Below are 27,883 nucleotides of genomic sequence, written 5' to 3' on the forward strand. Positions count from 1 at the left end.
TCCTTGGTCGTAAAGGTGGTGTCTCAAGGTGCAGCCTCTTAAAGAGACACCCATGGGCTGGCTGCCTTTGGGCCCCATCACCAGGAAGTCCCCCGAGCCTCCTACACTGCACAAGGCAACCCTGAATCAGCAGGAGTTTCCCTCACCCTTTCTGGCTTCTGAGACTGGGTCCTACACGCTTCTGCTGCCCAGAACTCTCACTTTTATCAACTGAGTCCTATCTGCTTTACCAAAGGACCCCCTGCCTTTTCGGTCTGGATGTCCACTTGGTACTGCTTCCCTGCTAGTCAGCTCAGCTTCTCTTTTCAGCTGTGATGTCAGGGCTCTCAGGCTATCTACTCCTGACGTTTCCAGAAATTCATCCATCTGGCTGGCTGGCCTGAGCCATCTCAGTCCTCCAGGCCCTACCCTATCCCAGTGATCTCCCAGGTTCCTGACTGTCCTGTTGGATTGCCTGAACCCCCCTCCACCTGCTTCTCTCTCTCTCTCTCTCTCTCTCTCTCTCTCTCTCTCTCTCTCTCTCTCGCTCTCTTTCTCTCTCTCTCTCTCTCTCTCTCTCTCTCTCTCTCTCTCTCTCACACACACACACACACACACACACACACACACACACACACACGGAGCGGCCTGACTTGCTAGCACTCATTAGCATTAAATGCCAAGTTTCAGGAATAACCCGCCTTCTTGGTTACAAGTAAATCGGAGATGGCTGCATTAATGCAGGAATGGAAACATAATGAAGGAATTTATTGTCCCTGAAAGACAATATCTGCCACACAAACCCCATGGGGTGTCTCCAGACAGTGAGTGCAGCTCCGCGCCGCTAATTCCTCTGACCCGTAATGATCTCAGGAGGCCCGTGACCCTGCCGTTCTCCCTATTAAAAGTATATTTCCTTACAAAATGAACTGTGCTTTATTGAATTGCGTCATTCTGATCACTGAAAATTGACATATTGGGCTCATTAGGCAGGAAGTTGGATAGTTAATTTATGAGGTTTTCTCGCAGCCTGTCCCAGACCACTCATAGAGGGAACTAAACAGCCCGCGATGAGATGGGAGGAAGTTACTCTGGTGGTTGTGTTATTTTTCTCTCATTACAGGGATAATGAACAGAAAACTTCCCTCGTGCAGCAATGGCTCCCCAGCCCAGCCCCACCCCCACCTCAAAATGATTTTGCTTCATTGCAACCCGATGCCACTTGATGGGTACACCATCTTACTCTGCTCATTAGCACCGTTTTCCGTTTAAAATGCTTCAACTGCTGAGATGAAAAGACGATCTGAGACTTTGCCTTTATCTTTAATATTTAAAACCTCGCGCACAACCTTTTAAAAATCAAATATTGATGCTGCTACCTGTTGTTCTTCAAAGTGGAGCAATTATACTGCAGGCCCTTCATGGCAAGCCTGTGTTTATTAGAAATGAGAATGTTCCGGAGATATTTCTTTCCCTCTCCACGGCCTCCCCCTTCTGCTCAGGATGGAAAGCTGGGAAGAGCGTTGGGCTTTTATGAAAGAAATGTGCTCAGGCAGCCACTGGAAGCACCTAGTGGTAGGGGCTTGGCAAGGGATACGGGGATTCAAGGAGCATCCTCAAGGTAGAATCTGCAGAATGGCAGGAGCACCCTTAGAGCTACGGAGCCTCCTAGGCTCTCAGCCAGTTTGCCCACAGGAGGCCCAGCTTCCTTCAACCTCTGCAACCTAGATTCCTGGGAAACAGCAGCTCTGGCCACAGAATGGTTCCACAGTGCCCTCTGGTGGCTGTGCTCAGAAGCAATGAGCATCACGCAGTTTTCAGCTGTGTTCAGTGTATTTATCAAGGATGGGGAATGTCTGACCCACGGGCCATATAAGGCCCACAAAATAATTTGGTCTGGCCCTGCCAAGGCATTAAGAGTGAGTTAATTAAATGTTTGACCAAATATGGCAGGCTGATTTTTAAGTTGATAATTTTGTATGGCCCTCAAATGATGTTATAAATATCCAAATGGCCCTTGGCAGAAAAAAGGTTCCCCACCCTCGAATCTCATTGAGGACTTGCTATAGACCAGGGACAGAGATATTGAGTGAAGGAGACATGCATCCTGTCCTCATATTCCTCATAGCCCTTGGAGGGGGAAACACATAAGCAGATAATCACAAAGTAATATGTAGGTGTTAATCCACGTGAGAACGTTCAGAATGCCATGGGAGCACAGGGAAGCATCATCACCTCATCTGTGGGGTCCCCAAGGACTTTGAGAAGATGGTCAGCAAGGGTGAGAAGGGATTTGCCAAGCGGAGGAAAAGGAGCTGTAGGATGGGGCCCAATTACAAAGACCCTGCTGTGCCCATACAAGATTGTAGAGAGACGATTACAAGGTTATGTCATTGAGATACTGTGTACCATCAATGTTTAAGTTGCACAATTCCTTTTATGTTTTAACATCTCTTGAGGATGCCTCCTACAAACAATGCTGTGTCATCATTTTATTGGTAGCATTTTCTCTCTCTGTGGTGGGACAAAATCTGATAGTCTGTGGCACCTGGGATTTGAGGAGATGCAGTAACACAAGGACTTAAATTAGGCAGTGGCTGGGGAAGTGGAGAGAAGAGGACAACATAAAATAACAGGACACCTGTCCAGGTTTTCAATGGGCTAGAATGATGGAATTGGGACAAAAGTGGGGTGTATGAAAGGATTAGAATCTAATCTATCTAACCTCACGGACCACCGGTTGGCGACCGCTGGATTAGATGGTTTTTTGGATCCTCTGGGTTTAAGACTGTCTTCTGCTTGCAGGAAACAGGAGCATAGCAGTGCATTTAATTTCCTCTAACTTCTCTGGCATGTACGCTCTCATAATATCAGCTGAATCAATTGTACAAACAACTCTGGAGCCACTCAATAGTTTTGTCATGGATGGAAGGGAAGAGTACTATCTGCTGCCCCCTGCTGGACCCCCAGAAAGCTGGTTGAAGGAACCTCAGCAAAGCATCCCCCAGCACACAGGCTTCCCTGCCTTCCCTCAGTAGGCACTTTACTATATTAAGGTCATAAAGTGGCTGATGTAACTGTTGCTTTGGATCCATGAAATGGCATATCAGTTGCATAAAACTGAGCCATGTATTTCTGAGATTTGGGTTATTGTGGTATTTATCTTCTCATCCCCAAGGTGAGATTCTAGTTGATGCTGTCAGCTACTTGCTCATTGCATTGGGCTTTTGTTGATTGCTGATTTTTCCAGTTTGTTCCTATTATCAGAGACCGGGGAGGAAGAGAAGGTTAATATGGATGGCGAAGATGGTGGTGGTGGTGATGATAGGCAATAAGAGGAGGTTCCCCGATGGGGGCGCTCTCTGGTATTGAACTGTGGAAAATAGGGAGAATCGGTGTGGTAGAGCAGAGCGTGCCAGCAGGAAGTTATTTGGGGGGGGGGGGGAGAATAGTGTCCTTTTCTAATATTATAGTGGAAATAGTGGGACAGGAATGACCTAGGTAAGTTATCTAACCTCTCAGAGCCCTGTGTTCAGTTGTAACACAGAAATAGTAATATGCCCTATCTCACAGGTTTTGCTGAAAAGTAAATGAGATGAGCTATGTAAAGCACCATCCAGGGGTCCAGTACCTACTGTCTCAGTTACCTGTGCCACCCCACCCTTGGGTGCTCATGTTTGAATTACTCCAGGGACACTGCCTAGTCACTTCTACCATTTTCTTTGCACACCTTGCATTTTCCCATCCCGTCTTTTCTGAGGCTACTCCCCTAATCTAAGCATCTCTGGACATCTGCATCCTACCCTCTCCAAGGCCCATGTTCAATGCCAGCCCTTTTGGGGAAACATCACTAAATGGAAGTCATCTCTCCCTCCTCAGAGCCAATACAGCAGCTCAGTCTGCAGTCCACACGGGCTCTTTCCTGTATATTGTCTCTGACACTTATAGCTCTGTGACCTGTGTACCCTCACTCAGTCTCAGTTTCTTCATCAGGATGCTGGCAATAAAACTATCTGCTTCTTGGGCAGTGGCAAGGATCGAGTTGCTAATGCATGCACAGCGGCATTCACATAGAGTACAATAGAAGCTAGTGATGTCAACGTGGTAGCAGCAGCAGTACATCTGGATGTGACCTCTACTCAGAAAATGTAATTCCCCTGGTTGCTTGCTTCTAGAAAGGATTCATGCTGTTTCTGTAAATAAGTGTCTTTTTTCACGGTCACCCATCACTTGTTAAGGGCTGTAGTACTGAATGGCCACCGTGGTGAATCCAAAAAGATAAGTGTACCAGAGGTGGGGGTCCTGTTTGGATTTAGGTTGTGGATGATATTTAGCAGTTTAAGACCCTGAGTCTCTCTTCCAGGGCACAGGAAATGTTCATTACCCTAGAGAGCTTCTGAGACATGCACGGGGTGAAAAGTAAACAACAGTGTGACATCTCAGATGCACAGTCATTGGGGTGTCACTGAATCCTTTGCACCTACCTTGTAGATTTTGTGTAGGGATTGTAAATGTTTATAAAGCACCTAAGGAGACACAAGACAAATTATTACATTTTACTTAAATGTTAAATTATTTAAATACTAGAGGCCCAATACATGAAATTTGTGCAAGAGTAGGCCTTCCTTCCCCCTGGCCGCTGGCACCAGCTTCCCTCTGGCACCTGGGACCTGGGCTTCCCTCCAGCTGCTGGCACCCGAGGCCCGGGCTTTCCTCACAGCTTCACCTGGAAGGTCATCCAGAAGGACGTCCAGAAGGATGTCTGGTCTAACTAGCATATTATGCTTTTATTATTATAGACCAGTGTTCAGCAAACCCATTAGTCAATAGAGCAGCAAACAAACTGATTAGTCAATAAAGCCATTTTCCGACCACTGTTATAGACAATTAAATTAATAGTAAAAATCATTGGTTGGTAGCAGTGGCTTAATAGACAAGTAGTTCATGGGACTCACTCCTGGAAACCCATAATCCAGGACTATAAGGGAAAAATTCACTCCAGACACTTTTCTCTGAGGTCCCCCCACCCTGGCCAGAGACTGGGCAAGGCTGAGGTATAGGTAAAGGGCTCAGTACCAACATCTATGTTTGGTAAGAGCATGCCCAACTTATAGGCAGCCACCTTGCCCAATGGCCCCTTGAGGAAGATGGAGGATGAAGAGATTCTCTTCACATGGCCCACACCTTTGTGGACCAGGCAATTTCTTTTATACCTTGATCTCCGTTCCTCTGGTCTTAAGCACCAGCACCAATCATGGCAAGAGCTGCTTCACTGCAGTGGTACTGCCTAGCATCCCTGTAGAGTTTGCAAAGGAATTATTTGTTGTTTGAAGAGTCAGCATCGCCATACATAGGTTTAATTTTATCCTCATAATAATAGGACTAATGTCACAATAAAGCCCATGAGATCATTTCATCTGGTCTTTCGATGTTGACTCAAAAATCTTAGTCTCTTTGCATAGGAAAAGCAGGCTGACTCATATTGATGGGTTAGAGAAAGACTAGAATAAACTTGGCATTGCTAAGGAAGAAACCTCTATCCGCCCTCCAGGGTTAAGAGTGGTGGGTGAGATCTTGGAAGTACTTCTTCAACCCTCCTACACAACTCCATCTATGGCAACTCAAAGCAGATCACTCTGGTCGGGTTTTATTTTCTTCCTTACCCTCGTCTCAGCCACTTTCTTCCTAACAGCTGCAACCCAAGAGCTCCAAATATTTATCTCCTGCTTTCTTTGAAAGCTGCAGTACAAAAATGCCTTCTCCCAAAGCTCCACATCCTTTACCCCCATCTCTCTCTTCTAGATCTAATCCCCTCCATTTCTAATCATTGCTCTGAAATGTTCATAGCATAAAACATCTGGGCCCCATACCCAAATGAATCATATCAGGTAATGCTATGTCCAGATGTCAGGCTGAATTTTTTTTCTATGGCATTCACATATACACACCCTTAGTACTAGAGCATTTCTAACTCCCACTTCAGTCTGCTCTGTACCCTCAACATACAGTAATTTAAAGGGGGTTGGAGATAAGAGAATAGGGAAGTGTGATTTCTAGTCTTGGGTCTGCCACTTACTTGTTGTACAACCCTAGATAAGTCTCTATTTCTCTGGGTGTCTGTTTCCTGGTTTATTGAGTAAGAGATTGGGCTTCATTCTCTCTGAAGTCCTTTCTGCTCTAGAATCCACACTACCCTAATTTTGCCAGTCTGTGTATGTGCTATGCTGCAGTGAGGCCAATTATTTGACTCTAGTTGTTTCTCCTGGCAGTGATGCCCCTGGAGTGCCCATGGGAGCAAGCAGCCCTCTGGCTCCTTGCATTCAGCCTTTACAAGTCAACCCCTTGGCATCTTGAGCTGCTCTGCGGGAAACCAGACTAAGTGCTGTTCTTAAATCTCTTAGGCTCACTAATTATATTCAAAGAAGGCCTATTACACACCTCAGCAGAGCAGTCAGAGACACATAATAGGAAACCTCGGTCTCAAAGAAAGGATACCTAATTTATATGACATGGTTGTCGGACCTTCTTCACTAACTCCGCTAGGCGCTGAGCCAACATTATGGGCTCAGCCACCTACTTGCATTTGGGTATGTATGATCCATCTCTCAACTCCAAGCAAGTGGGGGCTGGGATTCCCCTTGCTATCCTGGATCTTGAATCCCCCAAGAGTATTGTGGCCAGGCCTGGCCAAATTTAACCCAAACGTGTACACCCATGGGCTTTAAAAGTTTAGCCACAATCCCTTATGAACTACATGATTTCCCTAACACTCTCTGCCTAATTCTGACTTCTCTTTCAAGAGCTGTAGAGTGTGAAATCAGATAGGCCTAGGCTAGAATTCTGACTCTGCTGACTTCTAACTGGAGCTTCGTGTAGAATCATTTAATCTCTCTGCGCCTCCATATCTTCCCCTGTAGAATATGAATAATAATCCCTTTCTCACATGACACTGCAAGTATTAATTGAAGCTGCAAAGTACAAGGCCTGGAATACACCACAATCACTGCTTCTCTTGTGGATGTCAGCCCATTGTGTCCCCTCAAATTGTAGTCAAAGACGATCTGCTAAATGAGCCTGTATCCCAAAGGCAAGAATGCCAGCACTCTTGTGTTGCAAGTGAACAAGGCCTGTGCCAACTCTATATAGAAAATACTGTATTTTTCGGCTTATAAGACGACCCCCTAATTTTACAGTTAAAACAGGTTTAGGCCTATATTCGCTGTATAAGACTACCCCCCACTTCTGAGGCAGCACCATTTCTTTTTTTAATAGACCGCCTCTCTGACTCTGGCTGTAGCTTCGGGTACAGAACATGTACACTGTGTTCTAGTAAAAAGCCTGCTCAGATTGGCCAGAGTCAGAGAGGTGGTCTATTAAAAATAAGAACTGGTGTTGCCTCGGAAGTGGGGGGTAGTCTTATACAGCGAATATAGGCATAAACCTATGTTTTAACTGTAAAATTAGGGGGTCGTCTTATACACCGGAAAATACGGTAAATAAAAAGACCATTATTCAATGTCTGAATTTACAAAGTCACTGAGAAATGGAAGGCAGCCTCCCTCTGGTGGCTTTGAAGTTGCTCTCTGAGACAGTGGGAAGACCGTGAACCTTGGCTCATAAAGACTTCTTCTGAGTGTCAGTCTCGTCACCTACTTCCCTTGTACCTTTGAGTCGAGTTCTTAGCCTATGTGTACCTAGTTTCCTGACCTATAAAGCGGCACGCTGGCTGACATGTAGTGAGTCCTCAGAATCTGCGGGTGCCCTCCACCCTGCCTTTCCTACCCAACTGTGCTGAGAATGCAGGTAGCTCTTGTGCAAGTCAGATGGCCACCTCTTCCTTTTACATAAGTGGGATTCTGTTTCCTCTGCCCTGAATCTCCAGACTGGAGAAGAAATGAAAACTCCTGACATAGTTTCTGTGAGCTGAGATTCTCGCATTTCTCATATCAGGCTCATTAGATGTAGAATCTGACGACCTGGGTTTACCTCACTGCCAACTGTGTGATTCGGGGAAAAGTCACTGGGCATTCACCAACCGCACTTACTTCCCTCGTTTGTAGAATGGGCATCCCATACACCTCTCTCCTCATTTCTCAGTGGATTGAAATAGGACACAAAGGAGAACTGGGAGGCAGCCAGAGGCCTCCTGGAGATCCGCTGCAGCATCAACTTCTTCATTCACTCCGTTTCCTGATCTGCATCATACAGCTTTGTCAACGTGTTGTGCACCAGCATAGTTCATTGGAAACACAGTAATTAGCATCACAGATGAAATGACACTGCTGCAATGTTAATTACTACAGTGCAGATGCACTGTTAGATATCATACATAATGTTGTCAAGCCTTTATTTTTAAATTAAAGTGCAACAAACCATACCCAAGCCGCACAGCTTTTTTTGATTAATACAAATTAATGTTATTTTGGTGTCTGGGGAAAGGGTGGTATAAGGGGGTGTTGCATCTAATTATAAGAACACATAGACAAGTGGTGGAATTTCAAATCGATTTCCTATCACTTCCTTCCCCCATTGTGGTCTCTACATAATGGAGAGTGTGAGCTCCATGAGGGCAGGGAGCATGCCCGGTTTTACTCCACACAATTCCTAGCTCCTAGTGCATAGTCACATATATTGAATATTGTATGAATTGCTGACAAAATAATGAGTGAATGAATGAATGAATGAACAAAGGAATAAACAAATGAACGAAGGAATGAATAAATATAGAGTCATGTAAGTAGAAGGGGTCTAGAAGTTGCGTCAAAAACTAGAAGGTGCAGTGTTTTATTCCTGACGACCCTAGTTTTGTTTTGCTTCATGGCCTACAAAATGATTTTGAATGCATTTCATGCCTGGAGTTTTAAAATCCGAAATGGGAAACAAGTGACTCATTACAATGCAGAACAATTAAAGTGCTTCATTGTGATGCTTAGCAAGCAGCACTGGATCCCGCCAGGCTCAGGATGTATGGAAGATCAACATGGGTCCTTCAACATCAGCTAGGCACCCATGCAACATGTCAAAATTAAGGAAAGGGGAAGAATGAAAACACGTCTTATTTATTTAATTCTCACCACAACCTCATTGGGGACATTTTTCCCAGTTTTATATGGTGATAAAATACACCTATAAAATGTACCATCCTAACTATTTTTTACATGTACACTTTAGTGGTATTAAGTACCTTCAGGTTCTGCAACCATTCATCTCCAGAACTCTTCATCTTGCAAAACTGAATATTTAAGTCTATTAAGCAATAACTCCCCATTTTTCCCTACCTCCTGCCCCTGACAACCACCATTCTACTCCCTATCTCTATGATTTTGACTACTCTAGTTACCTCACATAGGTGGAATCATTTACACATAAAGTAATTACTGATAAGGCTAGATTTACTTTTGTCATTTTGACATTTGTTTTCTACATACCTCATACTTCTTTTATCCTTTGTTTTCATGGGGGAAATTTTCTTATCTCTACCTTACAGTTAAGGAAACTGAAGCTGCAGAGTGCAGAGTGGTTCAGTTGGTTGAGCATCATTCTGTTCACTGAAAGGTCACCAATTTTATTCCCGGTCAGATCATATATCTGGGCTGCAAATTCAGTCCCCAGTTGGGGCACATATAGAAGGCAACTGATATCTCTCTTTCTCTCTCTCTCTCTCTCTCTCTCTCTCTCTCTCTCTCTCTCTCTCTCTCTCTCTCTCTTTCTCCACTCACCTTCCTCTCTCTCTCTAAGCATGTCCTCAAGTGAGAATTAAAAAATAATAATAAATAAATAAAATAATTCACTGAAAGGTCACTGAGAGACAGATTTGGAATATTTTGATTCAAGAGTCCTTGATTCTTCCATCAAATATGTGCCAATGTGTGTTCCTAAGTATTGCAAAAATGCAGACAAGTGTACGACATTGTCACTGGCTTGATTCAGTGAATAACAGTTTTCTTAGGAACTTGAAACAGACCCAGATGAAAGCATCCCTAGAAGTGCAGGGAAGCCAAGATATCTGCGCAGTGGGACAGAGCATATGTCCTATAAGAATTCAGAGCAGCTCCTCTTATGCTGCCTTGCATACCATCAGTGCCCATGGATGTTACAGGTTGAATCCTATGGTTCTGTTCTTCATGTCGTTTGAAGAGAATTAGAGAAATCCAGCCCTGCTCTGTGAGATGTACTCTCCATAGCAGATGGATGTGGCACTAGATAATAAGCACTGTGATGATGTGTACACCATTACACCCAGAATTTGCCTAATGAAATAGCACTGTTTTAGTGAAACTATTATTTATAAGTATGTTCATGCATTATTTTTGTACAATAGTGAAAATATGGAGAGGATGGAAAGCTTCAATAATAAGTTATATGTTTTATAGAAGAATATTATACAGTTATTGCAAAGTGTTATAAAGAAGAACAGTTAATAACCAGAAATATTCATGTTAGTAAAAATAATATATAATATATTTATGCTAATATTACATTAATATATTATATATAATTATATGTATTTATATATAGAATCATACATGTGAAAAATAATTTCTCTATAACAAAAAATAATTTCATTAAAATATGGGTATATAGAGTTATGAGTGTGAAGAGTACATATACTAAAATATTAGTGGTGCTTATTGGGTAAGTGGTTCTGGATGATTTTTATTTTCTTGAGCTGTTCTAACCATATGTCTGTATATAAATTCTCATTATGTTATACTGACTAAATATGTATTTATTTGAGACTGGAGAACAGGAATGGAGTGTTTGACAGGGATCATTTGGTTGCAAGGAATAGATAACCTAAGAAAAAAAATAATTTATTGGTAAATTATCTGAGAAAGTACAGCTCAGGTCTCTCTCAGGAATAAGGAGATGCCAAGAGTTTCTGAAGGTCAGGCAGTTATTCTCTCCAATTCCCTTTCTCTCTCTGCATGGTTTCCTCTCTCACTGTTGGCACATCTGCTTTTCTCTTCTCTCTCTTAGATCAGACTCCATCTGCTTAGCAGATTGACTGTCTAGTCCCCATGTGACTTTCCAGTTCTGAACTCAGCAGAGACCATCCAGAGTCTCTGTTGGTAGTTCCAGATCACAGGAGAGAGAAGATGATTGACATAGTGTGTACCAGTTAACTTTTGATACTTAACAAATGACTCAAAAACTTAGGGACTTTCAACAACCAATTATTTCATTCCCAAGGCAATAGGTCTGTGGGCCTGCTTTCTGATCTGGACCAGCCTAAGCTGATTTGGCCAGGCCAGTCAGTTGGTGGGTGATCCATAGAATGGCCAGTCTAGAATGGCTTCTCCTGGGATGGCTTCTCCTGAGATGGGTCTCACTATGGTGTCAGCCTCCAGCAGGCTAGCTCAGGCTTATTTGCATGGAGGTCTCAAGTTTCCAAAAAGGAGGGAGAACACATTTAAGGATTTACTACACTCAGAAGTAGCATGTTACATCCACTACATGTGATTGGTCAATGCAAGTGACAAAGCTTGCCAAATTCAAGAGGTAAAGAAATAGACACCTATCTTCACGGGAACAGCTACAGAGTCACACTGTTAGGTGTACAGATATGGGGAGAGGAAGAGTTCTGGCCATTTTATAATCTGCCAGGGACCCAGGCTGACACAGCCTCCATCTTGTAGTTGCACCACATTTACATATTTCTGCATCACCCACTTGGCTGATACAGCCAAAAAAGAGAGAGGCTGGAGAATCGTGCATAAGTGTTTCATTGTTTCAGCCTGGAAGTGACACTTGTCATGTCCCTTCATAGCTCATGACCAACACCAGTCACATGGCCTCCACCTTATGGCAAGATGGTAGAATAATGAGTCAGTGGAGTATTTGGCAAGTATCACTGTCTCTGCCACGGTGAGCATTGGACAGAACTAAACTAACCGATTGTTTAAAGGACTAGTGTCAGAACAGTGGAGGAGCAGGTAAGGCTAGTGCTATAAAGGCATCAAAAGTTATGTGAAGCTCTTAAGGAATCCATAGGGCTGACCCAAAGGAGCCAGAGTAAACAGGAGGAAAATATAAGTAGTCCTGCATCCAATATCCTAAAACATTCCATCCAGACCCACTCAAAGTCTTCCTTGAGCTTTTGATCTGCTCCTAGAGCTAAGTCGACCCATAAGACTAAGGCAGTTAATGTCACAGGTAAGAATCAGTGTTCTAGAACCAAGTGTTGAGAGGTGCTAAGGTAATAGGAAAATGATGCTGAGCATCAAAGTCAAAAACGAGAGAAGTAAAAGGACCACAAGCAGTAAGGCTAGCTTTTCACAAGGGCTGAAGCAAGATGGACTTGGAGTGAGGAGTGAGTCTAGGAATCTTTGAAAGCTTCTATGAATCTCTTTAGCTTTGCACTGAGGCCATCAGCTTTGAGGAAGGATCAGAGCTCTCATCCTGTGCAGTTTCTGGTTGCAGAGGTGAGAGAGGGACTTAACCAAGACACACTGGACTGGACACTTGAAACTGCAGACCTATGCCTTCCATCTCCCACTATGTTTTGTTCCTCTTCATCCATTTTGGCTTCCTTGTCTCTCATTTGGCCTTTGTAGCATGTAACCCCTACTAACTGCTTCTCCAATTTCTCACATCTGAGACTTGAACTTTTGCAGCATTTCTACATTCCAATTATTTATGGTAAGAAGACAATGTTTTATAAGGTGCAATGTCCAAAATATTAGTCATAGTTGATGAGGTCTCCTTTGAGTTCCTACCTCAAAGTCCTAAATGATAATGTGGTTTATGCTGCACAAAATGTCCCATTGAAGCCAAGTAGTGCAGGAATACTCTGGGGAGCCTGCTGCTCCCCATTCCACATGTGGATTCAACCTAATGTCCTCCCATTAGGAGGAAGCCAAAGGCATAGGTCTAAGCACCATGCTAGGTTTGGTGAGAAATGGAAGGAGGAGAGCCTTGCTTGACCTGTCGCCCGTTGCCTTGCAGGTCAGTGGGACCATGTACAATACTGGAAGACACGTGTCTCTGCGCCTGGACAAGGAGCACTTGGTCAACATATCAGGAGGGCCCATGACATACAGCCACCGGCTGGAGGAGATCCGGCTACACTTTGGGAGTGAAGATAGCCAAGGGTCAGAGCACCTCCTCAACGGACAAGCCTTCTCTGGGGAGGTAGGTGGGGCTGTCGGGAACTAAGGTTAAGTGCAATTTAGTAAGATTTGGTGCCTATTTATATCATGGTGGGATAACAGGAGGAAATGTTTCTCTTGAATCTGTGAAACAAGAAGATTGGTAGCTTCTTTCTCCCTCTGTCTTTTGCAAGTTGATGTGGAAAGCTATAATGAGCTTCCAGTGTTTACCAGGGAAGTCCACAGTGAAACGGAATATTTCCTTCCGAAACTTTGGTGCACCTTTCTTGTGACTCACGCCCTAAGTCATTTCCAGAGCATTATTTCCCAAACCTCTACCTTTCAAGCTCATCTTCATTTTCTTCTATCTGGGTACTCAATCTCCCATATGTCACATATGATAACATAGATTCCGTAATTCTCCATTCTGGTAGAATGGATCTTATTTGCACAAAAGTATAATTTGCTGTGAAATATATGCCAGGCAACTAAATAGTCACCATTAATGGTGAGTGTCGCTGAATGCCACCATCAACCCAGAAAAAAACTCAAGCCACAGCAGTGAGCCAAACCACAGTCTCAATTATAGGATGAGAGCTACAGTTTAAGCAGATGGCATCTGTGTTGTGACACTTGACAAGCAGGGTGTGTTTTATTTGACCTCTTTGATCTCTCTTGCACTTGAGAGTGATTATCAAGAAGGGGCCGGGGGGTTTACATGCTAAATATCCTGTAACAAGGTTTCTTTTTAAGAGTCCTCAATAACTGATGTCAAGACGGCTCTGAAATAACAAAAGTATATATCTCATTATTACCATAACGTGGTGTTTTAAAGTGGATTTCATCAGGAACATGTTTAAACCTGGCATTGTTTTTGATATCATAAAGCCATACACTGAGAAAGAATGCATCACCTTAATGAGTCCAGTGGCCAGATTTTAATAATTGTTCAAAAATGCATTAACTGAGAACCTTCCTAGGTAGGCATTCTGCTCATTACCAGGAACACAGAGATTAAAACAAATAAAACCACAGAGCTCCTATCACAGAGGAGCTCAGAGGGTGCTATATTCAAATCACTCAAGTAGAATGTCACGCTGTAATTGAGGTGTACAAAGGCTCTGGCCAACTCAAAGAAGAATTGGCAAATTTTACTTGAAGGGATCAGAAGACCTTTAAACTGGGCTGAGAAGAGGAGCAATGCAGAACAATTTTAAAAGTATCATGTTTGGAGTCAGAGAACCTGAGTTTGTACCTCCTGCTTTGATACACACTAATTGCATGATCGTGAGATGGCTGTTTGATCTTTCTAAGGCTGAGTTAGACAGCTCTCCAGGTTACTTTGAAAATTAACGGGGATTCCAAATGTGAGGAGCACTAGTACTCAATGGTTGATAGACAACAAAGATAAAGCAAGAAATGAGGGACAACAAAGGCACCAGATGAGTCAGAGCACTGAGTATTGAGGAAGATTTGCATAGATTCATACATCTTCAGTTAGCAATGGCTGCATAGAGGACAGGGCTGACAGGAATATGGGTCTCCTTCTAGAATGTGTAGCAGAAATTCTAGGAGTAATTAGAGAAGTCTGCCAAAGGCACTGTAATGCAAAAATCCCTAGTTGCAGATCCTAAACTAGAGTAGGGCAACAACTCATGAATTAAGAATGACTAGAGGCTGCCACTCTGAATTAGAAAATATTCAAAATCAGATAACCACATGTTATTTTAAGAGTTCTAATCATTTTAGTTGTTGAGTTACTTGCTCATTTATCTGTTTGCTGTTATTTCTTTTTTTTTTTCCTCTTTCACTGTACTGTTACATTCCAGTGCCTATCACAAGATTGCCTTAGAGTAAAAATGAATTTATGAAAGAATTTATTTAAAGAATGAATGAAAAATGTAGATGTTTACTTGGCCAAATCTTTACATTGTAGAATTCCTTAGAGTTGCTTGTTTCTTCAATATATAATAAGGAGGCTCTATAATTTATATATGAACTACAATTTTGGAGTAAATGAATGCTTCCAAAATCCTTAAGGAAAGAAAGCATATAACAATTTGATCTGTCATTGAGTTCATTTTCCTAGACCAGTGTTCGGCAAACTCATTATTAGTCAACAGCCAAATATCAACAGTACAACGATTGAAATTTCTTTTGAGAGCCAAATTTTTTAAACTTAAACTTCTTCTAATGCCACTTTTTCAAAATAGACTTGCCCAGTATGTGGTATTTTGTGGAAGAGCCACACTTAAGGGGCCCAAGAGCATGTAGCTCGGAGCCGCAGTTTGCCAACCACTGTTCTAGACCTATCCCAAACCACAGGTATCAGACACTCTAGGGAATCGTATTTTAAAAGTTCCCTGGAGAATCTGATAATGAGATTTGTGAAACACTCCCTCAATAGTTCATTCTTAAGTGTTCTCAATGAAGAAAGTATTTGCAAATCAGCATTAACTGGGAATCATTGTCAAAATATTCACATTTGAGTTCTTCTCCCACAGCAACTGAATCAGTCTACAGGAGTGGGGTCCGGGTGTGCACATTTGTACAAATCCCCCCAAGAGATTTCGGTTAGTGACCACTGTGCCAGTTTCAGCCCAGGTTCTGTCTAAATTATCTCAGTTTTTTAAACCGTCATGACTTAAGAAAGCCATACAACACAAAAATTAAGGAGGAGCACACTGAGGTAATTGGCCTCTGGAAATAGCAAAGCTGTGTGCTTTCTACACTGGTGGGGCTTGGATAACAGCTTCCCAAGCATGGGAGCCACACCCATCCATAGCTCCCAGGCAAACTTGAGCATTAGCCTCAGCAGAAGTCCAGTTAGACCTTGCCCTCGGTAGACCACACCAACTCTATCCCATTTCTTTCCGAGCCCCTCCATCTTAGTGTGAGTGGTCTTTGTATGGCTGGTCTATAAACTGGTGTACGTTTCGTTGCCAGAAACCAGGCTGTTGGAAGCACCAAAACAATCTCTTACGGAAAGCAGTTGGATAGGCATTTGGCCTTTGAGAGACCCAAAGGGCTGTAGTGAGCAAGAAGCGTTTGGCATTTTCTTTGTGGTATGAGGGAAAGAACTAGAATCGATGGGTGAACATTCCAGGAAAATGGAGTTTGGCTGAATATATGTTCTAACTATAAAAAACTATCCGTCAATGGAATGAGTTTACCTCTGACACCAGCAAATCCCCATCACCGGAATTATTAAGCATGGAATGGAATTTGAGGACTTCATAAAAGTGACTCACATCCCTTTAGCTTTAATGTGCCTTTTTATGCTGAAATTCTGCACAGTCCATGATTTCCTTAAAGAAAATGTTCTCCAATCCGATTCCACTGACGGTTAGCCCCAGTTCAAGTAAATATTTCCCATCCTGTAGGTGAACATAGTATTTTTATTTTGTGCTATCTGCATAGCCACCTTTGGCCTTTGTTTTTGGCCATCCACTGAAAGGTCCCAGGTAGACACTTCAAGCCACAGAGCATGTGTTTATTTTGTTGACAATGAGTAATCACATTGCCATCTGCCCCATCTATCATTGCTGATCGTGAGAAGTCCATTAACGCCGAGCGTTTTCCTTGGCACAGTGCAGCAGTCCTTATCTGAAGAGCTTAGATTAATTGCTATCTTGTCTAGTGAGGTTATTGTAATTGATGGTAATCATTTGCTTTGTTTTATAAAGCTGCGTGGATGTACGACACAGTCAGCAACTGCGTTTTTATAAAAATTATTCATGTCCTACACGGAGAACTCCTGAATGCCTTGTTGTGGGTTGGTGATAAATGAGCATATTCAGGGATTCAAATGTCTCCATGTTTTTAAGAAGGGAAAATTAACTGTTTTTAATAAGTAAGACCCTTAGCTTGCTAATCATGTCTAAGTAGTTAGATTAATGTCCAGTATAAAGTAGGGTGTTTATGAAAAGAAACAAATACATTAACCAGGCAGAAGATAATATTTGAAAAGAATCATTCCTGTGGATTAAGTTGCAGTTGTGAGGCCAGACAAGAAGAATCTTTCTTATTTGAGGAAAATTGGAAATATTCATTTTAAAAACCTCCCTTAGGTTCTTCTTTTCAAAGGGGTAAGGAGGAGCACTGAGAATTGCACCAGCCATTTCATGGAGCACCTGTGACCAGAGCCCGCTGTTTATGTGATCCACTCTTCACATGACCGCGGTGCTTCTGCCGTGTGCTATTTCCACAGCCCAGCTTCCTGCCCAAAGAAGCATGGACTGTACAGGAAATAGACAGCCTGGCCACTGTTTACATGCTTTGCAACTTACTTTCATTCGTACATTCATTCAGTTAAAAAATACGAGTTGAGTGTCTACCACATGTTGTGCAGGGAATAAAATAAAGTCTGCCTGTAAGGTACTTTCAGGCCAGTGAGGGTAGACAAATAATAGACATGATAAATGATATGGTAAGTTAGGATAGGATAAATGCTATGGGAAAATAAATAGATCAGAGTAGAGGGTATCATAGGATGAGGAATGGAGGTAGTAAGTTACAAGTGTAAATAGGGTGGTTGGTTTTACTCTCAATGAGAGGATGACATTCATGAAGTTGCCATGGGAATGTCTAGGGGGAAAATATTGCTGGCAGAAGCAACAGCAAGGACCATGGCTTTGAAGTGGGAAAGAGCTGTGAGCATTTTAGGAAGAGCAGGAGCAGCAAGAACACATCTGTACCAATAGGGTGTGAGAGGTCAGAGAGATATGACACGGGCCAGGGCTGCCGCAAACCATATCCTTTTTGCATGGACTTTGCATGGACTTGGTTTTCACCCTGAATGAAATCTAAAGAACAGTGATATATATTCTCCCAGTTAACCAATAAACACTAGGTCAGTGAGGTTGCCCTTAGTATTGTCTTCTTCTTACCTGGGGTAACTAAGGCCCAAGACCATCCAGACAATAAGTATTTGGGGTTGGACTTATCTCTGGTCTTCGGATTCACAACTTTGCTTAACATACGCCAAGGTTTATCCACAAGCCCCTTAGTAATGACTGCTCACCTATGCTGGGCCCTGGCCCAGTGGGGAAATAAAGACCTGCAGACCTTGGAGCCTGCCTTTAAGGATACAACAATCCAGCAGAGGATCCTGTCAGCCCAGACTGGTAACTCCCTGTAGTCACAGGCTGTGCTTTTTAATACTTTTCCATGTAAGTTTTACGCACTTGGTATACTAGTATACTGTTGAACAAAGAGATTGAATGAATAAGGGAATATAGTTTTGAAAGACTGTAGCTTTCAGAGTGCCTAAATTATGTCCAGTATATCAGTAATTAAATTATATTATCATAATGGCAAACCTAATCAAGTTAATGTCAATATTAACAGAAGTCCTAGGCATTTTATGTTAAATTATTTACAAATATAGTTAAGCAAATTCTTCAAGGTAGGTAGGAGGAGCAATGCAACAATTGATAGCTAGTGAACTGGAAAAATTCATTTAGAGTCCTCATTTCCTGCAATTACTTCAAGGGTCAGACCAGGGACCTGGTCTTTGCCAATGCTAAGAGCCAAAGTTCCGGATTCCGGGAGCCAGTCCTCCCCAGAGTGAGCACACTGGCCTTCCAGAAGCAAAGCGAACAAGTCAGAAGCCCAGATGGTGGTAGGGCAGATTATGACGATACCAGTGAGCAGGTGATGACTCTGATCTAAGGATAGGAAGTGTTCCCTTTGGACATTTTTATAATTACTTCTGGAGAAGGGCTGCCCGATCAAGTCAGCAGCTTCGTGCATTGCCAGTTTTAGATGGACACTGGGGCAGCCTAAGAGAGGAGCCAGCTTGCTGAGGTCAGCTCATTATCCCGTTGACTTCATCCTAACCTGCATCATAGTGCTGACCTGGTCCCACTTGGATTGTGTTATGACCGGCACCATCCTCCTCCACTTGACTCTGACCTCCTCCCAGTGCTTGTCCAGAGCAGGGAAGGAGGTGTTATATTGCACAGTATTAAAGACAGGCATTAACTGGAACTTGATCAAGGCTCATCCTAGAGCCTGACTGTTACCATGGAGACCATCACTGTTACAGCTTTACAGGTGTTGCATGGGCTTCCTTTATTTAGTAACCAATGACACTGCAGTTAGGTCCTACTTCTAACATTTCTGTGAGCTAGCTGTCCTTTTTTTTTTTTTAATCCATTTCCAAAGCCACAGGGATAAAATCAAATTGGAAAAGAAGGTGTGAAGTAAGCATAATCCATTCACTACTGCTCTGACCAATGTCAGCAGTTCATTAACATTTGTAGAGATTCCCCCAAAGACCACATCTCCCACTTCAAGAAATAGACCTGCAATTGGAAAGAACAAGTCTGCTTGAAGCCTCCACCTGCAGTGTCAGTGTCAGAGGCCCCATTGAGGTCATCTCTTCCAACCCACTGACTGTACAAAAGGAAAAATCAGGCTCCAGAAAAGGCAAGAGACCTGCCCAAGGTCACCAAGATTCAGTGGCAGAATTAGGACCAGAACCCAACTTTCCTGACTTTTAGTTTGGAATTTTTAATTTTTCAAATAAAATTTTTTAATTATATTAAATTCCAAAATTCAAAAGGCCATTTTAGGTCACCTGTTCTAGTTGCCTGATAAAGCAGGTGTTGCCTAATATTCAGAGTTCCTGCCTTCGTGGGCAGAGCACCATCATGAGGGTGTTTATATAGCCTCAAAAAAATAAAAGACATTGACATAGTATTTTACACATATGGGCACTGATGAGTGTCCATGGGGAAATGGACTTAGAAGGCACCAAAGCGCCCCCAATCAAAAATATCACCGATGAAAGAACCATAATAGGGCCTGGTTGCAACAAATGTGGAAATTAACGATTGGAAGACTAAGGTAGAAAGTGAAATGAAAGATCCTTTATTTGTTCTCAATATGAAAAGGCAAAATCATACTGTTGTATTAAGAATCTAATATTGTAAGCTGCTTTTCTTATAGTTTGACTTCCTCCTTCCCCCACTCTCCCCAATAATCATCTAGAACAGCTCAGTAGTATTAAATTTAAGTAATCTAGATAATAATATTGCAAAATTAAGTCATTAGATGTCTAGCCGCTCCATGGATGTGCTGCTATACAATTCAAAATAAAGCTATTTAAAACCCCCAGATTCATTTGCTCTGACATATCGATAAACTTTTGCTGAAACAAAGCTAATCATTTCAATGGTGCCGGCTTAATTGCTCGCCAGTTGACGGATAATAAACAGACCTGAGGATTAAAATATGAACTAATTACTGTACTCAATTCCATTTACTTGATTTCATGTTCCATTAATTTTTTTTGCATCATTTCTAGTGGAAGCCTTAGATTTATGATCGCCCCAAATGAATTATCCCACTTAGTTGCCTGTGGCATGCTCGTGTTCAGAATTCGTTGGAAAGGGCAGAATTCTGGGCAGTAAATATTTAGCTGAAGCAGCCTAGGATATAGTAAGTGAAGGTAATTATCCGTTCCCAAATACCAGCCAGAGCTGGCCTCTATAAATCTATACCCATTTCAGCAGTTAAAGGGCAACTCTAGGGTGGCTCTCATGGTTATTCATTGGATCAGTTTCTTAGAGGCAATCTCCAAGAACAGTAGTTGGGTTGGCCGGGAAGAGGGCTGAAGGAAAATAGAGACAAGCACATCGTAGGGATAGGATATCGGCCTAAGAATCAACCACTTGGCCACTGGGCAGGGATTAACATTTTGACTTAGAAGATCAAGACCCTGTTCTGTCTCTTGCTGGCTGTGTGATCTCAGTTAGACCAATGTGATCTCAGTGTGGGCAGAATTGGATAAGCCCTCCTTAAGCTTTTAAACTGATATGGGACTAATAATGCCAATCTTATATATGTAATGGGGTGATTGTGCAAAGAAAACACTCCTGTGATTGGGCTTTTTTTGAGCTATAAAGTGCTGGACACGTTTGTTATTAGTCAGCCTTGGAGTTCATCTAGTCCAAAGTCGGCTCATACATGTAAAAATAATTACAATGTACTAATATAATTACTACCTTCAACTCTCATTTATTGAGCATGTACTATGTTTCAGGCATTGTGATCAGTGCTTCGTTACACCCAATCTTCATAGAAACCTTATGAGCAAAAACTAATTAGTACTTTTTTACATGTGAGGAAAAGAAACTTGCAGAAGTTAAAGAATAAGCCATTGGTCACATGGTTGGCATGGGAAAGAGCTAGGATTTGAACCCAGGTTTCTGACTCCAGCTAAGTGCTGAGTGACCTTAGCTAAGTCACCTGACCTCTCTGGTTCTGCCTCTAAGTATCTGCTTAGAATGCGTAAGTCCATTCCCTCCCAATTCTGCATGAACCTTATGAATGTGAACTATGGCAGTGTGTGCCTGCTGAGGACTGCAGCTTCATGCACCTTCTGTTAGATGGAAGTTACATACCCAGCTGCTATTTCTGTTACTTCTTTGAAATGTAATAAGCAAGGTATGGTATATCTGTACATTTGCTTGTGTATAAACACATCCTTTTCCTTCTGCAAAGCATGAGAAACCATATACCTTAGCTCAGAGGTAACGGGTGAATACATTTCCTTGCTTTGGGTCTATTTGCTGAGCTAGAAATTTCTGGATTGAGCCTTGAAAAATGAATCCTGCAGGAGCTATTTGGCAAAATGAGCTGAGCCAGGAGGTTTTAAATCACACTCCCAGCCGGGAAAAGGGGGCAGGCCCAGAGATCACCAGATCTCTGTGTCAAGACTCAATGCCCTGCACCAGTTTCTTTTTCAGATCAAATAATTGTGTCTGCTTCAGGAAAGACCTATGATGGACCCAAATGGCGCCCCCAGACAACTGATGTTTCGTGAGGTTTTCTGTGGGGATCACAAATTTGCTGCCTATTGCACCTGTCCCACAGGGACTGATATGTCCCCTGCCCAGGTGAGGAGCTGAGACCCACCAGCAAGGGCAGTGGTTAATTGCAGAGGTTAAGATAGCTCATTACTTATTCCTATATTTGCATCCTGGACCCATCACTTATCAGCTGTGACCTTGAGCAAGTTACTTTACCTGCTTGTGTCTCAGTTTCCTCATTAATAGTGTCAGCGCCCTGTCTTCTTAGTTGGCTAGCCTTCTCAGTAAACGCCTTATATGATTCAATCCTGTCTTCATTTATTGGACACAGTGACAGGGAGCCCGAGCCCAACCAGGCATTTCCCGGTAACAATAGGATGAGATGAACAGGGATCCCCATGCTATCAGGCGGTTTTCCTCCGCTTTATTGAGGAAAAGTTTCTATATAATAAAATTCAGCAATTTTAACTGTTTTCTTAAATATATAATCATGTAACCACCTCTAGAACCATGACCTAGGACACTTTCATTACCCTGAAAAGTGCTCCCATGACCCTCAGCAGTCAGTGCCCTCTGGCAACCTGACCCCTGGCAACCACCCACCTGCCATCACTATTGTTTTGTTTTTTCTCGTATTTCAATCAATGGACTCCTACAGTATGTACCGGTAGTCTTTTTTTTTTTCTTTTCTTACTTTATCTCTTAAATTATCATACATTATAACTTTTCTCCTTTGGCACATAGTTCTCTGAACATATAACACATGTACAGATTTGCCTAACTCTCATTGCTATCAGGATACAGAATGGTTCCCCCCAAAGGGCTGTTTTGAGGGTGAAGAGGACCAACACATGCAAAGTGCTCAGAACATGGCAGCTTTCCTGGGAGCCACGTGCATCTTCCAGCTCCCTCTTCCAGGGTCAGCATTTCAATCCTCCATCCACATTGAACAAGAATCCAGAGTGGCGTCTATGCAAGAAGTGAAATTCTTATACATCTCACCAGCCACTGTGAGTTGGTTCCAAATACCTTTGCTCTACAAAGGTGAGCCTGGGTCCCTTTTCTGGTGGCCATTTTCTTATCACTGTCAATACTCCCTGGAATAGGGCTGCCTGGAGGAAGTGTCCTTTTTGTGTGCAAAAGGCACCATCCACTGGTCAGTGTTTGCCCTCCTCCGAATGGCACCTTTTGTAATTACTCACACAAGCACTGAAACCGCCTAAAATTGTGGGGAAATCCATCAGCTTGAGCACATACAGGAAGTTCACTCCCTTTCCTGGCCTTCTGGGAGCACCCTTCCAGTCCCCAGATAACAACTCCTTGCAGAGGGCACCAGCAAGTAGAGCATTTTCTCATTCCCCAAAGCCTTGAGCTCTCTGAATAGGATGCTCACATGCTCCAGTTTCCCGGGGACAGTCCAGGTTGGACCTGTTGGTCCTGATGTCATTGTGAGGGCACCTCCTTTTACTCTCAAAAGTGCCCTCGTTGGCACAGTGAATCATACGAGGTCATACTAGGTCCAGATGACCTTAAGCAAACAATGTAAGGTCTCTGGATCTCCTTCCCTTCATCCAGAAAAAAAAAAAAAATGAAAGGATTGGAGTAGCTCAGTAAGGGCCCTTGTAGCATCAAGAGGCCCATGGAAGTAAAATATTTCCTGCATAATTTTATCATCACAGATGAACATTGATTGAGGGTCACTGTGCTATGTCATATATATAATATCATATATAATATATATTATAGTCAATCCATAATGTAGAAGAACCAGAAACATTGATCTGCAAGGAAACCTTTTTTGTTATATTGAAGAGGTGCCCCGATGATTAAGTATATACTTATAAACAGCCACCATCCTGCCTCCTTTAGGATAAAAGCTTGGGAAATTAAATCCTTTGATTTGGTGCCACAAATTAAAGCTCAGATCGCACTTCCTGCTCATGCCCCGCCACCACCAGCCCAGGCACACACGTAGGCATGCATCCTACCTCCATTTCCCAGGTAAAGTGCTCCTGTGGTTAGTAAGGCATTTTACTAAAAATTCTGGTTTCAGTGGTTCCCCTTGAACCACTTTGCTTTGTACATTTTAATTACAATGTGAGTGATTTCTGTACTCTGAGCACCCCGAGGAAGAAACCCCAGGAATTATCGTCATTATCCACTTAGGCTTTGTTTCAGTTCTGGTCTTCAGAGAGCCAGAACAGCAAAGATGAATCTGTCACCTTAAACTCCTCTGTAAACCCCTCTTGGTGTATGGGCAGTTAGCCTCTTTACCATCAAACAAAAGGGAGAGTGTTTTGGCTCCAAAAAGCAGTTGCAGGCTTTGCTTTGAAAACCTTGGGGGCATCCACTCAGTCCCACCAAGCCCTAGTGCCTGCTTCTGGAGTATTCAGTTAGCTTGATTTGCATTATTTTAATTTTCTTAGGGGCGTTTTTTACTAGCTGGAGGGTGATTTTTCCCTTTAATTAAAGAGCAAGTTGATTCCAAAGCGCACAGAACAAAACAAACCTCTTTCATCCCCTGTCTAGCTTGTCACCCCCTCCCGCTGGCCTCTCTCTTCTGAGTGCCTGTCAGCTTTTCACCACACCTGCCTTGTCAAACTGGAAATGAGATGGAATGACAGCAAGGCATGGCCTGTCTTTCAGTGGAATCAACCAGCCCTTGGTTTAATTCACTTAACTTCCTGGAGCATATGACAACTGGGGGGTGGATCAGGGAGTGTTATCTCTATCTCTCCGCTAGAAAAGCTGTATTCATTGAGTACAATTCAACAAAAATTCCCAGGGCATCTTAGGTATATTGGTTTGGGGTGCAAATAACAGAAACTCATTCAAGCTAGGTTAAGCTACAAGGGGAATTTACTGCAAGGCCTCTGGGATATGTTACAGGACTCAGGGGAGGCTGGGCCAGCAAAGGGACCAGAGGCCAGAACTGAAACAAGGTCATGACCCCAGGAAGTACTTCTGCTCGGTTTCCTGTCTCTGCGGAGCTGCTTTATTCTCACTCACTTCATAAGCTGACCTTCTGACTCTCTGTGCACATGGAGGGCATAAGTAGCCCTTTCTTAGGCTTTCCAGTTTGTGTCCATTAGGATCAAAATTATTCTGGACTGACTGGCTGGCTGGCTCTTTATCCTAATTTCAAATTCTCCAAATAGGAATTTAATTTTTTTCCAACCAAGATCTGATGTCCTCTCTGACCCAATCAACTATGCATGTGGCTGGGGTTGTAGAGATAAACAGGTCGTAGGGGACCTGTTCCTATGGTGAAGAGAGAGTCATATGGAGAAGGCAAGGCATTGTCTTGTGAACATCCCAAGAATGTCTGCTATGTTGGGGAAGATAGATCGTTCTTTTCTGATTAGCCTGACAGAATCTACACTCTTCAGTGCTGTTGGCACATTTGGCTCAATGTTGGAAAAGGCTTTCTGACATGAGCAGGATCTTGAAAGAAAAATATAAACATGATGGAAATAGAGTGAGAGCATCCAAGACAAATAGAAATATCACTTGTTAATAGAAAGAATAACTGTAGTCAATCCATAATGTACACTCAAAGAATTTAGCATCTTGTGTTTGTCACAGCAATCTTACTCATCGCAGGGCCATCAGTGGCACATCTCAACCTTGGCATTCGTCTTACTGGCTGCTGGCACTGCATAAAACAACAGGGTGGGCTCAAATAAGTCTCTTAGGGTTTGGCATCAAGCAAATACATTCAAATGCCAGCACTGCCTCTAACAAATGAAAAAATTGATGATAACAATATCAACCTCAGAGGCTGTTGTTTGGATACAATGAGAGAGTATGAGGTTGAGAATTTTAGCACCATGTCTGGCAAAAAGGATGTCAAGAATATTTGCTTCCGGCCCCCTTCTTCTCCATCTGTTTTCTTCTCCAGTCACAGGCTAATAAGATGATGGGCGCACACAAAAAAAAATGTGAACCTGGAAGTAGATGTGGTCTAACATTGGAATAGAATAGTTAAATAAGACTCTTCCTGCAAAAAAGGGGAACATTTCTAACCTAATCATTGGACCTTTAGACATGTCCCCACCCCTTGTCTCACTGTCAGTGTCTAGATCTCAGAGCAAAGAAGAAAAAGAATACTTTCTGTTGTTCATGATTACTCATTGATTAGGCACCGTTGTTGCTTTCTCTGTGTTAAACCTATTGGTGTGAGCCATGCTGTGTGGCCAATCCCACCAGCTCCATTCTGTCAATCAGAGAGCATCTCCTATGAAAACAGTTGGTCAATCTAGGACAACTGTGTGTAATATCCCGCCCGTCCAAGGCACTGCAACACCCCAAAGACTTATTCTGTCCTTGTGTTGACTTAAGTAGGACACTTTCCAAAAACCTTTTGAATACCAAAGTCTGGGATAGTCCCACTGGGGTAGTTCTCATTATTAATGTTTGAAAATGCCAACAGGTTAGAAACACACAGTTTTCTGGGGCAGAGGCTGAGCTTGATCAACATTGCAGGTTATATTATTTAATTTTGGTGCTCGTTTTAATTATAAGTAAAGTTCAGTGACAGTGGACCTTTAATATTAAAGATGCATTTTACCCCCCCATTCTGGCATGTATTCAGTGTCTTTTTTAAAAGGAAAAGGAATGTTTGCTTGAGATAAGAGCTGGGGATCAGGGTTAAATTTATAAAACCAACTATTTCCTTAGGTATAGTGTGATTCGCTTCATTGCAAATACACTTTAATCCCTTTAACCTTGCTTAGGTCCCTGTTGATTTTTTGGCCAGGTTTACAAAACATTTCTGCTAGGAAATAATGACCAACAAGTTCAGAAAGAGAATCTGACTCAGGAGAATATATCCTCCCATCAGAAGGCTTAACAAAGTCTACCCAGTGTGTCTAATAACTTCCTCATCAAGGAAACAGAAGAATGACTAATCCAAAATGGCGAATAATCTCCCAACTCTGCTTAATGAATTCTGTTTATTCTTCATAGGTACAGAGTTGGGTTTCTGCTTTGTCAGACTTTAGGTTCAAACATGAGTAATGCACAGTCTCTGTCCCCCAGGAGCTTCTGTTCCAGAAGGGAGATGCAATCTCTACACTAGCGCTGCTGGCATGGGGTTATGAGCACACCCAGACCACATGCACTTAACTCTTGGCTCTACTTCTGGCACTAGCCTTGGGCAAGTTATTGACCCATCTCTGCCTCAGTTTCCTCATCCATAAAATGGAAATAATAATGGTACCAACCTATGACTCACTGAAACATCTCCTGTCCTTTGGCCTCTTGAGAGAGATGTCTATTCAAGATTTATTTCTCCTTAAAGGTGTTTTCTGAAAAGAAATATCACCTCAGTATCCATATGATTGGAGAAGACAGACATTTATGAGAGTTAGTAGAAATGATATGATACAGAATAACACATGCCAGCTGCCGTTCTCCATTCTCCTTTCTGGTCTGTAGAGGCATCCCTCTCTACCATCGCTGCATGGTGACTGACAGGTCAGGTGTGTCTGTCCCACTGGAATGCCCCCAGAGAGGGCTGCAGGGGGCTAGAGAGTTGGTGAGTAAGCAAGAGGTGGACCAACATGTTGACTGTAAAGGAAGTGCTAGAAATCCTGAATTATATTTATTTTAGAAATACTGGAACTTCCACTCACAGTGTCAGCTTCTCCTCCAAATAGTTTTCTCATGCATAGACTGGTGGGGACATGAGGCAGATGCCTCTTCAGTCCCCAGCAAATGAAGAGAGCATGAGAATTCACTCTTGCCTGAACTGTAGGTGGCAGTGTCTGAAGCAAGAAAAGAGGGTTGATTGCTTGGTAAACGTGGCAGTGATAACTGTCAATCTGAAAAAGGGGATGGGGGATACAGAAGGAGGCGGAAACTAGAGTGTCACACAGTTGCCTACTAGCTTATTCAGGGGTCTTCAAACTACGGCCCGCGGGCCACATGCGGCCCGCAGAGGAGTCTGATCCTGCCCGCCAGGTTTTTTGGGCAGTGAGCGCAGCCGAGGTG

General features: G+C 42.8%; 1 protein-coding gene across 2 annotated transcripts in view; it reads left to right on the plus strand.

Moving 5' to 3' along the window:
- CA10 (carbonic anhydrase 10) overlaps positions 1-27,883 on the plus strand; it is a 362,748-nt gene that overhangs the window by 270,913 nt on the left and 63,952 nt on the right. The window contains exon 4 of one of the 2 annotated variants that reach the window (XM_084863086.1): positions 12,928-13,113. The exons of the other annotated variant lie outside the window; for it this stretch is intronic. Coding sequence (XP_084719212.1) covers positions 12,928-13,113 — 186 coding nt within the window. The remainder of the gene's footprint in view (positions 1-12,927; positions 13,114-27,883) is intronic. 2 annotated transcript variants of the gene reach the window in all.

The sequence above is a fragment of the Pipistrellus hanaki genome (assembly GCF_964339955.1).
Source record: "Pipistrellus hanaki genome assembly, chromosome: 16".
In the NCBI taxonomy this organism is placed as follows: domain Eukaryota; kingdom Metazoa; phylum Chordata; class Mammalia; order Chiroptera; family Vespertilionidae; genus Pipistrellus; species Pipistrellus hanaki.